Below are 14,436 nucleotides of genomic sequence, written 5' to 3' on the forward strand. Positions count from 1 at the left end.
GACAATCTTTTGCGTCCACTTATGCGCTGCGCTGCTTTAATAAATGAGCCCCACTTACTTTTAGATACCCATTATTTGTATTAAATTTGGAGTGGATAGCCTCCTATACATAACTAGTGACTTCCTGGACCTACTACAGTAGGGGGCGTAACTACCTGTATCTAGTAGAACTGTGTCTAGTAATGAAGGGAATAGTATTAACTGGTTGCCCTGAGGAGAGACAATGCATTGGATTCTCACAACTTGCACCTGCCCTGGCTATGTGATTTATATAATCCCTACCCTCCCTTTCATGTTTACCAGACATAGTCCATGTTCAGAGGATTCCATCCTGGCACAAAGTTTAGAGCTTTTGAATTCAATTTGTGATTGGCACTGTCACTATGGCACCTGCCCCATAGATCTGGGACTCTCAGAGCTCATTGAAATGTGATCCCCGGGAGGGGTGGGGGGAAGAGGAGCAGAAGGAACCAGCATTCATGTATAAAAGCCAACATATCAGCTTTGCCTTATACACCAGATATGCAACATGGGGGGTTTCTAAGCCAAACCAAAGAGCATAGGTAGCATTTCTAGAAAATCTCTTCATTTAAAGCAGGGCATTTGAACCAAAACTGGGTTTAGGGTGGGTCACCATGACCTAGGGTTGCCACCTTTTATAAAAAATTTTACCGGCTGCTGGGGGGCGGGGCCTCAAATGGGCGGGACGTGACGTCAAAAGGGGCGGGGCCACGCAACGGACACCGCGGACGCTAGAAGAGGCAAAAGAAAAGGTGAGTTGCAGGGGATTGGGGGCAGGCCGAAGGCTCCTTTTGATCGTATTACAAATTTACCGGCAGCTACATTGCAGGTAAATTTGTAATACCGGCCCCGGCCTTGGCAGGTATTTTACTGGCTAGGCCGGTAAAATACCGGCCGGATGGCAACCCTACCATGACCCCCCCCCCAAAATGCAGTGAGATTTCTTTTTGCAGTAGATCATGGCACCTATAGGGACACTGATAATTATTTCTAGGAACCAAGTAATTACAAATGTGAAAAACACCTTTATAGGCATAGCCCCACATCTTCCCTCTTGATCACAAAATCAGGTAGGGGCAATTTTATGGCACAGTCATAGAGTCAAGAGTGACACCTACCTTACCCTACTAAGGCCTATACCCAGGTGGCAACCCTAGCTGAACATTGAGAGCTGTGCAGCCACATAGCTCCTGACATCTCATTAAACGCATAGGTGTTTTAAATGACATAAAGTTACTGTCTTTCAGGCTAAGTGATTATATACTGAAAGCTCAAGCCACCACTATTTGTTCCCTTCCCTTTTTCCTTAAGGTACAAAATGTCCCGGGCGCCATCTTTTTATTACATGCATTTTCTGTCTCTACTGCAATAAAGTTGTTACAAAAAAAAAAAGAAAGAAAGAAATCAACAAGATTCGATGAGGATAGAACGCCACCTCGTGTCCTCGCTTGTTATTGGGTGCTGGGAGATGCCCTTCACCCTCCGGGGCTACGTGTGATTGGTTGATATAATACAACGTTTGTAGGTCATTGGACACCGGCAGAACAAGGTCCTCCCTTTCCTGTCTTCGCTTTTTGACCTTCTGTCAGTCGCTCTTTGGTCTCTGGTTCAGTTAGATATTCAGTGCTTGCGGCAAGATGGTGGTTTATTGGAGACAAGCTGGGCTCAGGTAGGTGATGGAAGCGCTATTATGTAGGGCAATGGGTCTCTTTATAAGATAATGCCAGCGGCTTTATCCCACATTTGAACCCTAGCAACTAGGGATGCACTGAATCCACTATTTTGGATTTGGCCGAACCCCCGAATCATTTAGCGAAATATTATCCGAATACCGAACCAAAGCCAAATCCTAATTTGCACATAGGAAGGGGAAAACATTTTTTACTTCCTTGTTTTGTGATCAAAAGTCCTGTGATTTCCCTCCCTGCCCCTAATTTGCATATGCTAATTAGGATTCGGTCTGCCAAATCCTGCTGAAAAAGGCCGAACCGAATCCTGGATCAGCAACTAGATAGCTGATGTTGCCAAATGGAGAGCCTCTGGATAAAAAGCTAAACGCAAGAAACCACAAATAATAAAAGAATAAATAACTGCAAATTGACGCAGCATGTCGCTCGTTACATCATGGAAAAGTCAATTTAAAGGCGAACATCCCCTTTAAAGCCCTTGTTTTTTATATAGAGCCTATAGATGAGACCAGTGGCTTGCCCATTAAGAGTCTTGTGCCAGCGTTCACTTGTCATTAAAGGGATGCTTCACCTTTAAAGGAGACATTTTATTTAAAAAATATGAACGTACCAGTGCATTATACTCCTTTAGATATAGAAGAATTGTGCTTTAAATAGTAGTGTTTCCAGCTGATTTATTAAATATTTCTGCAAAAACCCTAATGGTCCCTCCCTTCTCTTCCACTTGCTCCCTGAATTCTCAGGCTGTGCAGGACCCAATCAGCAGCTAGCAGGACCTGGTAGGGAACTGAAGCCTGTCTGTGCTTGTGTGACTGCAGGGCTGTGATTGGCTGTCCCCCTCCTACTGTGCTTCTGGCAGGGACCGTTAGGACACGCCCACCCTTCATTTGAAACACAGACAGGGACCAGAGAACATCTATAGGGAGCTTTAAAGATAATATTAATTTCAAGCAGCATGTAAAAGCAACACCATATATTACTGATAATCGCCTACAAGATTAGGTTTTTTTTCCTATATGTCTCCTTTAAGTTAACTTTCAGTATATTATAAAATGGCCGCCAGTTTCAAAGCAGCTTTTCAGTTGGTCTTCATTATTTTTTATAGTTTTTTAATTATTTGCCTTGCTCGTCTGACTCCAGCTTTCAAATGGGAGGTCACTGACCCATTCTAAAATACAAATGCTCTGTAAGGCTACAAATGTATTGTTATTGCTACTTTTTATTACTCATCTTTCTGTTCAGGTCCTCTCCTATTCATATTCCAGACATTTATTCAGATTAGTGCATAGTTACTAGGGGATTGCGGACATTGCAAACTGGAGAGCTGCTGAATAAAAAGCTAAATAACTCAAAGACTACAAATAATAAAAAGGTGAAAACCAATTGCAAATTGTCTGAGAATATCACTCCCTACGTCATACTAAAAGTTAATTTAAAGGTGAACAACCCCTTAAATTAATCCGCTTGTTATCTGTGCCCACAGTTAGGTCCTGTCTTCTTTTTAATTGAATTGAATAGGGCGGAACTGTAACTTGCTGCTGGATTACTTTTAGAATTTGATTTGCCATAAATAAAAGTGTTTCTTGCTGATATATGATGTTTCTTTCTTTCTCCAGTTATATCAGGTACTCACAGATATGTGCCAAGGCAGTCAGGGCGGCCCTCAAGCCTCAGTTTAAAGTAGAGGCAGAAAAAGCAGCAGCAGTTAATGTAAGGATCACAAAACTGAAGAAGGACTAGATGCTGGCAGTAATGTCTGTGTCTATACCTGTGAGAGTTCTCTTGGGTTTTAGGAGTAATGCCCCCCACATGTGTCATCTCAGGTATACCTTGAAGAACTGAAGTCTTTTACCGCACTCTCTGTCAGATTGATGTTCTCTGATCCATGTCAATTCAGGCCTGTCTCTGGAGACCGTCTTTGAGATAGGTAGACAACCCCTGATAGAACACTGCAGTATACGCCTCGTTGTTCCAAGCAGTTTCGGCCATCAAGGTTTAGAAGTCAATGGCATACTCACTGATGATACGATTGGCTTGCCGAATCTGTAGAAGTCGGGAAGAGGCTTTTGCGACCTGACCAGGAGCGTCAAATACAGTGCGGAATGCTTGAAGGAGGGCCTTAACATCGCAGGTCAGTGGAGAGTCTTTCTCCCAAAGTGGTGTAGCCCACTTTAGTGGTTTTCCCTCTAAGCGAGACATCACGAACCCCACCTTGGCTCGTTCACTGGAGAACTGAGAGGGTTGAAACTCGAACTGGATCAAGCATTGTGTCACAAAACCTCTGCAGGCTTGAGGATCTCCGTGGAACTGCTGGGCTTCATAATCTTCCATGCAGGACACTAATCCTCGAAGCGCTCTTCCGACATCAGGTGCCGCTTCCTCAGTGGGGTCCATGGCCCAATTATAATGTTAGGGGGCCTATCGGCTCCCAGTGGGAGTAGTCAGGATCAAAGAGGAGCACAAGGGTTAAAAGTCAAAGATCACAGTACAAAAGGGTTCAGGCAAAGTCGTGATCCAAATCCAGGCAAGGGTTCAAAGGCAGACGGAATAAATCAAGGTCAAAGTCCAGGCAATATCAAAGTCCAGTAATCAATCCAAATAGAATTGTAAAGCACCCAGAAACGTTAACAAACTGAACCTATATTTGGGTATTGAACCGGCGTCCAGGGCGTCCTGAGGCCGGCGTCATTGCGCTGGCGCCACTGCTACCAACGTGGTATCACTGGGCTCCGCCATCTTGACTTCAGCGCCGCAAAGGACAGATGCGCCAACCAACGCTCCTGGCACAGCCCTTGACAGCACTAGATTTGCGCCTGATAATGCATCTGCCACGCATGCGTGCTTTAAAGATGTTTCCCTGCATGCCTGTGAGACGGGGATGGGGGGGCGAACCCGGCCAGGCCCATCTCTGTTGATTACCATTGCTTACTAGACCTGGGCAGATTTAGTGCCTATTGTATTTCCTAGTTTCAATAATAAAACAAAAATCTAAATTGATACTTGTACAAGATTCTGATCTTCACACACACACAGTTAGGTCCATAAATCTTTTGACAGAGACAACTTTTTTCTAATTTTGGTTCTGTACATTACCACATTACCATGAATTTTAAATAAAAAACTCAGACGCAGTAGAACTGCAGACTTTCAGCTTTAACTCAGTGGGTTGAGCAAAAAGATTGTGTAAAAATGTGAGGAACTAAAGCCTTTTTTTAACACAATCACTTCATTTCAGGGGCTCAAAGGCAATTGGACCAGGGGTTCAAAAGTAATTGGACAATTGACTCAAAGGCTATTTCATGGTTCAGGTGTGGGCAATTCCTTTGAAGCAGATAAAAGCCCTGGAGTTGTTTTGGGGGGCAGGTGCTTGTATGTGGAAGATTTTGCTGTGAACAGACAACATGTGGTCAAAGGAGCTCTCCATGCAGGTGAAACAAGCCACCCTTAAGCTGCAAAAAGAGAAAAAAAAGACATCTGAGAAATTGCTACAAAATTAGGAGTGGCAAAATCTACATCCTGAGAAAGCAAGCACTGGTGAACTCAGCAACGCAAAAAGACCTGGACGTCCATGGAAGACAACAGTGGTGGATGATCACAGAATCATTTCCATGGTGAAGAGAAACCCCCTCACAACAGCCAAACAAGTGAACAAAACTCTCCAGGAGGTAGGCGTGTCGATATCCAAGTCTACCATAAAGAGAAGACTGCATCAAAGTAAATACAGAGGGTGCACTGCAAGGTGCAAGTCACTCATAAGCCTCAAGAATAGAAAGGCTAGATTGGACTTTGCTAAAAACCATCAAAAAAAGTCAGCACAGTTCTGTAAAACATTCTTTGGACAGATGAAACCATGATCGACTTCTACCAGAATGATGACAAGAAAAAAGTATGGAGAAGGCGTGGAACAGCTCATGATCCAAAGCATACCACATCATCTATAAAACATGGCGGAGGCAGTGTGATGGCTTGGGCGTGCATGGCTGCCAGTGGCACTGGGACACTAGTGTTTATCCATGATGTGACACAGAACAGAAGCAGCCAAATTAATTCTGAGGTGTTCAGAGACACTGTCTGCTCAAACCCAGCTAAATGCAGTCAAATTGATTGGGAAGTGTTTCATAATACAGATGGACAATGACCCAAAACATACAGCCAACGCAACCCAGGGGTTTATTGAAGCAAAGAAGTGGAATATTCTTGAATGGCCAAGTCAGTCACCTGATCTGAACCCAATTGAGCTGCATTTCACTTGAAGACTAAACTTCAGACAGAAAGGCCCACAAACAAACAGCAACTGAAAGCCTCTGCAGTAAAGGCCAGGCAGAGCATTAAAAAGGAGGAAACCCAGAATCTGGTGATGTCCATGAGTTCAAGACTTCAGGTTGTCATTGTCAGCAAAGGGTTTTCAACCAAGTATTAGAAATGACCATTTTATTTTCAGTTTTTTAATTTGTCCAATTACTTTTGAGCTCCTGAAATGAAGTGATTGTGTTAAAAAAAAGGCTTTAGTTCCTCAAATTTTCCTCAAAAGTCTGCAGTTCAGCTGAGTTTTTTCATTTAAAATTCATTGTGGTAATGTACAGAACCAAAATTAGAAAAAAGTTGTCTCCCATAGGGAGTGTTCCATATATAATCAGCATATGATTGGCGATTATATCATGTACTGTATATCATAAGTAAAGTATCTCAGTAACAGACACACTCCAGGACTTCAAAATGCAGTGAAAATAAGAAAAGTTTATTATTATTTAAATATATACATTCAGTAATGATGTATCATTCAGTTTCATGGCTAAATAGGTACAGAAGCATCAGTGTGTGAAAAACGTGAGTTTCAAGGAAAGACATTATACACTAATACACAAGATAACAGCAAAACAATGTGTGATCACAGTGAAATAATAATAATACAAAATAATTCAAGTAATAAAATAAAAAATAATAAATAAATGAGTGGGGGGGGGTGTTGGGAAAGGGGTTCAGTACAAAAGACCAATGAGGGTGATTTGCAATCATTTCTATTATAGGCAATTGTAAGGATCTGTTTGTTCCAGCTCTGATTTATAGGTGCTATAAAAATAAATGCTAGTAATTAATAGTATTAACAGCAAATACTGATCAGAGCCAAGTACTTCAAGGAAGCAATATAATCACCCTTAATATTTTGAGAATATACACTTGTGCTAGAAATCACATCTAAATATATAAAAACATATTTATACATAAATAAAAATGGCCTATCCTGCCTGCAGAAAGGGCTGCCATCGGCCAAGTTGTGCCAGTTTTATGCATAGGCAAACGCTGGGAAATGGACATAAATTTGGCCAACATGTTATATAATTGTTTCTGAACACATTAAGATGGTCAATATTCAGTACAAACTTTGGGGAACTATGACTGTGTATTGGTGACTTTATGTTACTGAAGTGATAGGGGAAGCTGAGAGACGTCGCTCACACTCTCCATTTTCTCTATCATCTCAATGACATCTTCCACTTGACCCTCCTCCAGTACATGTAGGGCATTGGAGCGGAATTTCTTCAGCAGAGACTCCCTGCTCAGAGGGTTCCTCCAGTGACCGTAGAACGTGTCGGTTCTTCCTATCTTAACTTCTCCATCCTTCAGCACAATGACGACTTCTCCGTACATTTTATCGAAGTTGGCCACGTTGTCTTCTGGATGCTCCAGGACCACCTTCTTCAAGAGGCTGTGGAGGTCAGGTCGATGCATGTTGTCGTCACTGAAGGAGCTAATGTTGACTTCTCCATCTAGAAGAGCTGTGCAAGCATTGAACTGGAAAGAGTGACGGGCTTCGTGTTCTGACTCGGGATAAGGCCTGTTGATGTATTTGGATACCGGGACTCTGAGAATTATAGACTGGATGGCGGATGGATTGAAGGAGCCATAGTGGTTTATCAGTCTGTTTCTAACAGAGACGGAGGCATCAGCTATCCAATGCATTCCCAGATGTGCCGGGAAAGACTTAAAGGCAATGTCTTGCTTCTCCAGGAGAAATTCATAGTCCTCTCCTGCTGGTGACAATGATTTAGGCTGATAATCTCCATAGAAAGCACTAAAACCTGAACACCCAGGAACATAATCCAGAATGAGAGCATTGGCTTCCATTCCCTTTGAGGCCAGCAGTGCAGCTTCCAGACCCAGTCTGGTGGCATTTCCAATATGCAGCGGCTTTGAAAGTGTTGCAGCATTTGCCATAGGAGCCCCGGCCAGCGAAGCCGCAATAGCCAGGGCATGGGTGCATTGCTCTTTGTTTAATGACAGAAGTTTTGCTGCTGCTGCAGCACTTCCCATGGTTCCCACCACTGAGGGAGGGTGAAACCTGTACGAAAACAAATGCCATTAAATGACCTTATTCTATATATCTGCACATACAATCTGGGTCAAAAATACATCTTTTTGTGAACTTCCTTGGACTATACAGAAAATATACATACAGAAATACCTAAACATACCTCATTGATCGAGGTAGCATTGGTTGCTGCTGGGTTTTCTGTCTCACTGAATTATTCCTTTTTGGGATACATTTAATCTTGAAAGGGGATGTTCAGGTTATTCTAAGCAACTTTCTAAGGAAGTATTTGGGTTTAATTAGTAGTAAAGCAGCTACTCATTTAGTTTTTGTATATGAAGATCTGTAAATTCTGAGTCGTAATTTGCATAGATTTTCTCTAGTCCAATATCTTATTATAATCTATCAACAGTTTTTTTCTGCAGTGGAGGGCAAGCTGTACAGAACTGAACTGGTATTGTGCTATTGGACAATACACAGGTATGGCAAAAATAGCATTGTAACTTTTAGAACTGCCCCCCAAGGATACAGGTAGGGTTTATTGTTAAAACTGGCCAAGCTTCATGTTAATTGCTCTAGTAGAGCTATGAAAGAAAACATCTAGACAGATGCCATATGTTCCTGAAAAGGATCTATAAGAACTTGGGCCCATGTTAATGCTTAAACCCATTGAGGAGTGATATAATAAAAGCTATAATGTATATACTGGGTCTAGAAATTCAGAGCAACCAATCAAATTCCAGATAGGTGACCAGTAAATACTACCTTCTTATTGGTTGGTATGGGTGACTAGATCTGGTGCGCACTTTGCACTTTTCCCACTAGTAATAACTTGTCCAGTAGCAAAGTAGATGTACCCTTTAGTCTCTAGAATAAATTGCCCTGTGCATGTCGAGTCACTTACTTTTTAGGAATACTCTTGGCTTCGTTGGAGAAACACATGAGCCTCCCTTGCACCTCAATCCCCACGTTATAGGCAGTTAGTAGGTCTTCCCCACTGATTCTCTTCTCTTTAGAGAGCAACTGACTCAGTGCCAGAATGGAAGGCACCACTGCACCTGAAGGATGGGTGGCTGGGTGCCAGGTGTCATCGAAGTCCATGGAGTGGACCTAGGAAGAGACACAAGACAAGCTTTACTATAGTAACATATTATATGAACCAACCAGTAAATTGAATCAGCTGACATGTTTTTTATTATTCCAAGTTCCAAATTTGTAATGCAGTTAAAGTGTTCACAATCGTCCAATTTGGCAGCGCACACCAGTGGACCAAAACATTATTGGTTTGTGCATGTATAGTTTAAAGGGATACTGTCATGGGGAAAAATTTTTTTTCAAAATTAACCAGTTAATAGTGCTGCTCCAGCATAATTCTGCACTGCAATCCATTTCTCAAAAGAGCAAACAGATTTTTTTATATTTAATTTTGAAATCTGACATGGGGCTAGACATTTTGTCAATTTCCCAGCTGCCCCTGGTCATGTGACTTGTGCCTGCATGTTAGGAGAGAAATGCTTTCTGGCAGGCTGCTGTTTTTCCTTCTCAATGTAACTGAATGTGTCTCAGTGAGACATGGGTTTTTACTATTGAATGCTGTTCTTAGATCTACCAGGCAGCTGTTATCTTGTGTTAGGGAGCTGTTATCTGGTTACCTTCCCATTGTTCTTTTGTTTGTTTGCTGGGGGGGAAAGGGAGGGGGGTGATATCACTCCAACTTGCAGTACAGCAGTAAAGAGTGATTGAAGTTTATCAGAGCACAAGTCACATGACTTGGGGCAGCTGGGAAATTGACAATATGTCTAGCCCTATGTCAGATTTCAAAATTGAATATAAAAAAATCTGTTTGCTCTTTTGAGAAATGGATTTCAGTGCAGAAGTCTGCTGGAGCAGCACTATTAACTGATTCATTTTGAAAAAAAATTTTTTTCCCATGACAGTATCAGCTCAGCATCAGTATCAGCCCTCTGTTGGATAAGCAAAGCCCCACCTGGTCTATTGTGTTCCATGAAGCCTTAGCTAAACAAATACTATCCCCAAACATCTATACAAAAGTGCTACAGGCATTGCTTTTTGGCACCACATTTCCAAAGTGCAGACTGATTGAACATCATTACTAAAAATCATGCTTGACAATGCCTTTTCCACTTGTTTGTGGCAATTAAATAATGCCTCTATCATCATGGCAAATTACATTATAACAAATCTTATAATAGACTTACCGCCACTCCATTGACATAGGCAGCCAGGGTTGGTGACAGCATTAGGTCTTTCCTTCCGTACACTGAGCTGACAGCTGTGTTCCCATAGCCAGAAGAGTGCAAATCCTGCCACACAAACACCACCCAATATAAGTGACGGGACACTAAAGTTCTGCTCTCAGTACTGATAATAAGTAAGTTAAGGCAGAGAATAAGAACAAGAACTTAGAATAAGAATATGAAGAAACAGTTGGGGGAGCATATAGGGATAGGGTTATGGGGTGGTCCAGCTGAAGAGATGAGAGTGAATTAGAGTAAAGAAGAAAGAAGTATATAACTAATATATGGGAAGCAGTTGGACTGAGCTGTACCTGGCAATACTGCAGAATGATGTTGAACACGTGAGTGGTTGTGCCCACGAGGCCGACTCCGATGTTGTCCAGGATCATGCGCTTACTTCTGTGCCGCACAATGTCCGAGAGGTGCTCGGGGCGAATGTCAGTGATGAACGAGGCAAAGGTATTTGTGACAGATTCTTCATACTGAGGACTAACGGCAACTGCAACATTGTAATAATGACATGTTAATGTTATAATAGATGTCAATAAATAACTGAAATAATAATAATATCTCTGTGTATTTTGTGTGTGTTTTATGGGATGTCTCAGTACAGGAACAGCTGTCACTTCCTACCCCTTCCCATTGACTTGAATGGGACATGCCTGAAAGCTCACTACAGCATTTTTGGGCTCAGGCATTTTCCCATTCAAGTCGACAGGAGGAAACTGAAGATCAACTGGGTGTTTATAACAGGTTGGAAATGTGAAATGTGCTGTCAGCCTATGGGAGGGCTAAACTGTGGCCGGACAACATGAAATAGAGGAAAGACTACACCTATCAGACATGGAAAATGTATAATGACTATATAGGGAAAATGTAATAAAATATGCGAATAAAAGAGAACAAATTTGCGAATAAAAATGTACATGTTGCAATGTAATATTCTTCAGTAGGCTTTTATTGCATTGCGAATCTTAATTGCGCATTGTGAACCTTTAACACCTGCTTGAAGGTGGAGTGAACTTTTGGAGCAAACGTAACAACTTTTTCATTAGGGAGAGCCACGGGGGAGCTAAACAAGCCGGCAGGGCCCCTCCATAGAAACTGCAATAGCCTGTGCAACACAGATGTTGATATGTGATTTTACTTCAAAACAAATGTGAGTGCAAACTTGTTTTTAAAGTATATTTTTAATAAATGGTGTTATAGTATTTTGGATTTATATCTTTCTATATTGGGATTCGCAGAACTGAGCTAAAATGAGAGGAAGGATCTGCTTAAACTACGGGCAATATACCTTCATTTTGGCTTGTAAGTAGGCATTTTAGCCACATGGTGGATACAACTACTTGGATATAAAGGGATCTTTCTTTTGCATGCTTTCAACAGCGGTGGAAGATTTAAAGGGAAAGCGCACCTTATAAAGAGATTTTAAACACCGGGTTGCTGTCCAAATATCCAAACATACTGCACTATTTTGTTGTATGGTTTTTTTTTTCTCTGTGGCGCATGTTCTATTTACAAATTTTGAACTTTTTCATTAAGAAGCTTTATTACATACACTGCACACTATGGCAAACTAAAACATTTGCAATCACTATCCTACTGAGTGTTTGAAAAGGCAAAATTGTTCACTTTGCCAACATTTATTCACATTACGAACGAATTGTGAACGATTTTTCCGTTAGAGACCAATATTACATTCCCCCCTACAGCTATAATTAACCATACATACATATATACAGTATTACTAGAAATATTAGATATATATAAACTCTAATGTAGACAGGCAGGATTTTATGTTAGACAAGAAAGATGAGAAAAGGAAATAGAGACCTAACATTTTCAATGCAAAGCTAAACAAAAAGCCATAGTTCCCATAGAGGACATTACCTTTTAAAGCTGCGCTGTGGAGCTGTCTGCATACCTGCTGAAGTTTCTTGGTATTCTGGTGATGAAACAAACCAACATCCCATAAGTGTCATAAGCCAGAACCTTGTTTCCCCCAAGTCTGCTAAAAGCCTAAGTCTGATATCAACTCATCTCCCATTCTTCCACGTTCTACAGATATTACTTTTGTCGCTTATATCTTCCCAAGGACTACATTTTACTAAAAATTCCTATTTTATTCTTAGGCTAGCCTCTGTATTTTCCCTTATATAAGATATATAGTGAATAAAGTACCCCCTCTTGTAAAATATAAGGATATTATAAGTTACCTGTGTTTTAATACAGGTCATGGAACTCTGAGGTAACTTCTAATATCCTCATATTTTTCAACTGGGGGTACTTTATTTATTATAATACACAAATTCATAGATAGATATTCATAGCTTTTGTGTATTATATCTATATTTAACATTGCTAAGTTTTCTGATATCAGTCCTTCTGCTAATTAATCGTAAGGGCTCAGAATCCTACAATGATATAATGATTGGGTTTCAGATATCTGACTTCATATATGAAGAAACATATAAATATATATATATTGAAATTCATGTGCATTTTCATAGAGAATGTTTATAAAGTATAAATTGTTATTGGAAATAGAATTATAATCAGCTAAGGAAGCTGTATGCATGGAAGTAAGTTGTGTGAGTGCTTTAGGTATGTAGGAATGTAGAAATGAGTGCAAGAGTCCAGAGGTGGGTAGTAAAGGGCCACTTACCTGTAGGGTGGATGAGAGCATGTCTCAGTGTTGACAATAGCAAAGCTTAGTGAGAATGGAGAGGAGCTGCTGCTGTTGTATCTCAGCTGAGATGTGACTGTCCTCCTGCTCTACCTGTGGAGCTATTTATTGAGAGTCCCAGGCAGGTGCATCATGACATCACTATGGTGAAATAAAAATGGGTGGGGCTCAGTGTGGAGGCGGTACCACCCAGGAAATTGTAAATTTGCTGCTTGGGAATTTTCTAGGAAGTAAAATGCAATTTTGTGTATCGGGAGCTGCAGGCTAAAACTGAAATTGCCAGACAGGGCTGATTATGAGACTTTCAACTAGTTTATTAAGTCCTGTTGCCTGTACTTGTATGTGTCAGTACAACATGGCCAGAAAAGGAAACAGGGGGCATTTAATGTGTCATATTGTCACCACTGTAAAGGGTAAATATGCCATATTCCCAAGGCAGGTCTAGTTGCTGTTATTGCTTATACATGTTCAGTATTCTGCACAGAAAACACTGTCAATCTTTTGTGCTGAAGCTGCCATACTGTACAATTAAAATATTAATTGCATAATGGACAAAATGATCAAAAACCAGTAAAATATTTGCTTGGCTTTTCCAATAGATAATGTCCAAATGAAGAATGAAGGTGACACTTGTTTAGTGAGAAAAGATCTGATATTAAATGTTGTTTACATTCATACCTTGATTGATTTTGTTTTATATATATATATATTATGTGTGTGTGTGCTGCATTTTTAAATTAGCCCCAAGCACTCTGCATCTACAATACCCCCATTGACTTACACAGCAATTGCCGGGAAGTGGCAGTAAAACAGGTTCCTGGCCCAGGCTGCATCGTTACCCTAATAATACACAGGGGCGCTCCGCCAATGAGGCGAGCTGAGCCGCTCGCCTCAGACGGTAGCGCCAGAGAGGATTCCAGGGGCGGCAAAAAGCCGCTCCTGCACCTTTAAGAGCCGAATTTCCGGTTTTTAAACCGGAAATTCGGCTGCGCTATTGCGAGAGAGCGCAATTGCGCTCTCCGCAATTGTGTTCCTGCCTCCCCTCCCGACAGGTAAGTCGGTGCGGGGGGCGGCATTGCAGGAGCCGCCTCAGGCGGCTCCTTCCCCAGAAATGGCGCTGATAATACCCCCCATAATTCTCATTGGCTCACAAAAGGCAGGAATGTGCCTATAGAGACACGGCTGCAAATTGATGGAAACTTCCAACCTTTCAACATCTTCAGGGAACAAAAAAAACCCTTAAGGTGTGGACAGAGCGAAGCAACAGGTTTTTGCAAGATTTACTGTAAAACGACAAATGGGTGCAGCAGCAGCAGCAGCTCGTGGGCAGCTCCCCAGGGTGCAAGGTTAATTACACAGATTTAGAAAGTGACAAGAGAAAATGTAATACTTGCCACAATGATGGAGAAACCCTTTTCATTGTACTAAAAAAGAAACATGAAAAATATTCTTTCCTTTACCCTATGGCCC

General features: G+C 41.4%; 2 protein-coding genes across 2 annotated transcripts; one reads left to right on the top strand and one right to left on the bottom strand.

Moving 5' to 3' along the window:
- The first annotated feature begins 1,552 nt into the window (after positions 1-1,552).
- LOC121397014 (ATP synthase subunit epsilon, mitochondrial-like) lies at positions 1,553-3,449 on the top strand. The gene is made up of 2 exons (XM_041572698.1): positions 1,553-1,690; positions 3,326-3,449. The coding sequence occupies exons 1-2, from the start codon at positions 1,659-1,661 to the stop codon at positions 3,447-3,449; spliced, it is 156 nt and encodes a 51-aa protein (XP_041428632.1). The 5' UTR covers positions 1,553-1,658.
- Positions 3,450-6,426: 2,977 nt separating this feature from the next.
- LOC108698345 (cis-aconitate decarboxylase) lies at positions 6,427-13,101 on the bottom strand. Its single transcript, XM_018229768.2, has 6 exons — positions 12,946-13,101; positions 12,171-12,225; positions 10,589-10,776; positions 10,239-10,343; positions 8,924-9,129; positions 6,427-8,049 (listed from the first exon to the last, which is right to left on the bottom strand). Exons 1-6 carry the CDS (start codon positions 12,964-12,966, stop codon positions 7,128-7,130), a joined length of 1,497 nt encoding a protein of 498 aa, XP_018085257.1. The 5' UTR covers positions 12,967-13,101; the 3' UTR covers positions 6,427-7,127.
- Between the last annotated feature and the right edge of the window lie 1,335 nt (positions 13,102-14,436).

This window comes from Xenopus laevis, chromosome 8L (assembly GCF_017654675.1).
Source record: "Xenopus laevis strain J_2021 chromosome 8L, Xenopus_laevis_v10.1, whole genome shotgun sequence".
Classification (NCBI taxonomy): domain Eukaryota; kingdom Metazoa; phylum Chordata; class Amphibia; order Anura; family Pipidae; genus Xenopus; species Xenopus laevis.

What these genes read in the sequence shown, in the direction of transcription:
- LOC121397014 (XM_041572698.1), top strand. Translation starts at nt 1,659, where the DNA reads ATGGTGGTTTATTGGAGACAAGCTGGGCTCAG. An exon ending in TGGAGACAAGCTGGGCTCAG is followed by an intron (nt 1,691 to 3,325) that starts GTAGGTGATGGA and finishes TTCTTTCTCCAG; the next exon opens with TTATATCAGGTACTCACAGA.
- LOC108698345 (XM_018229768.2), bottom strand. Translation starts at nt 12,966, where the DNA reads ATGCTCTCATCCACCCTACAG. An exon ending in CCACAGCGCAGCTTTAAAAG is followed by an intron (nt 10,777 to 12,170) that starts GTAATGTCCTCT and finishes ACAATGTTGCAG; the next exon opens with TTGCCGTTAGTCCTCAGTAT. An exon ending in TCATTCTGCAGTATTGCCAG is followed by an intron (nt 10,344 to 10,588) that starts GTACAGCTCAGT and finishes TTTGTGTGGCAG; the next exon opens with GATTTGCACTCTTCTGGCTA.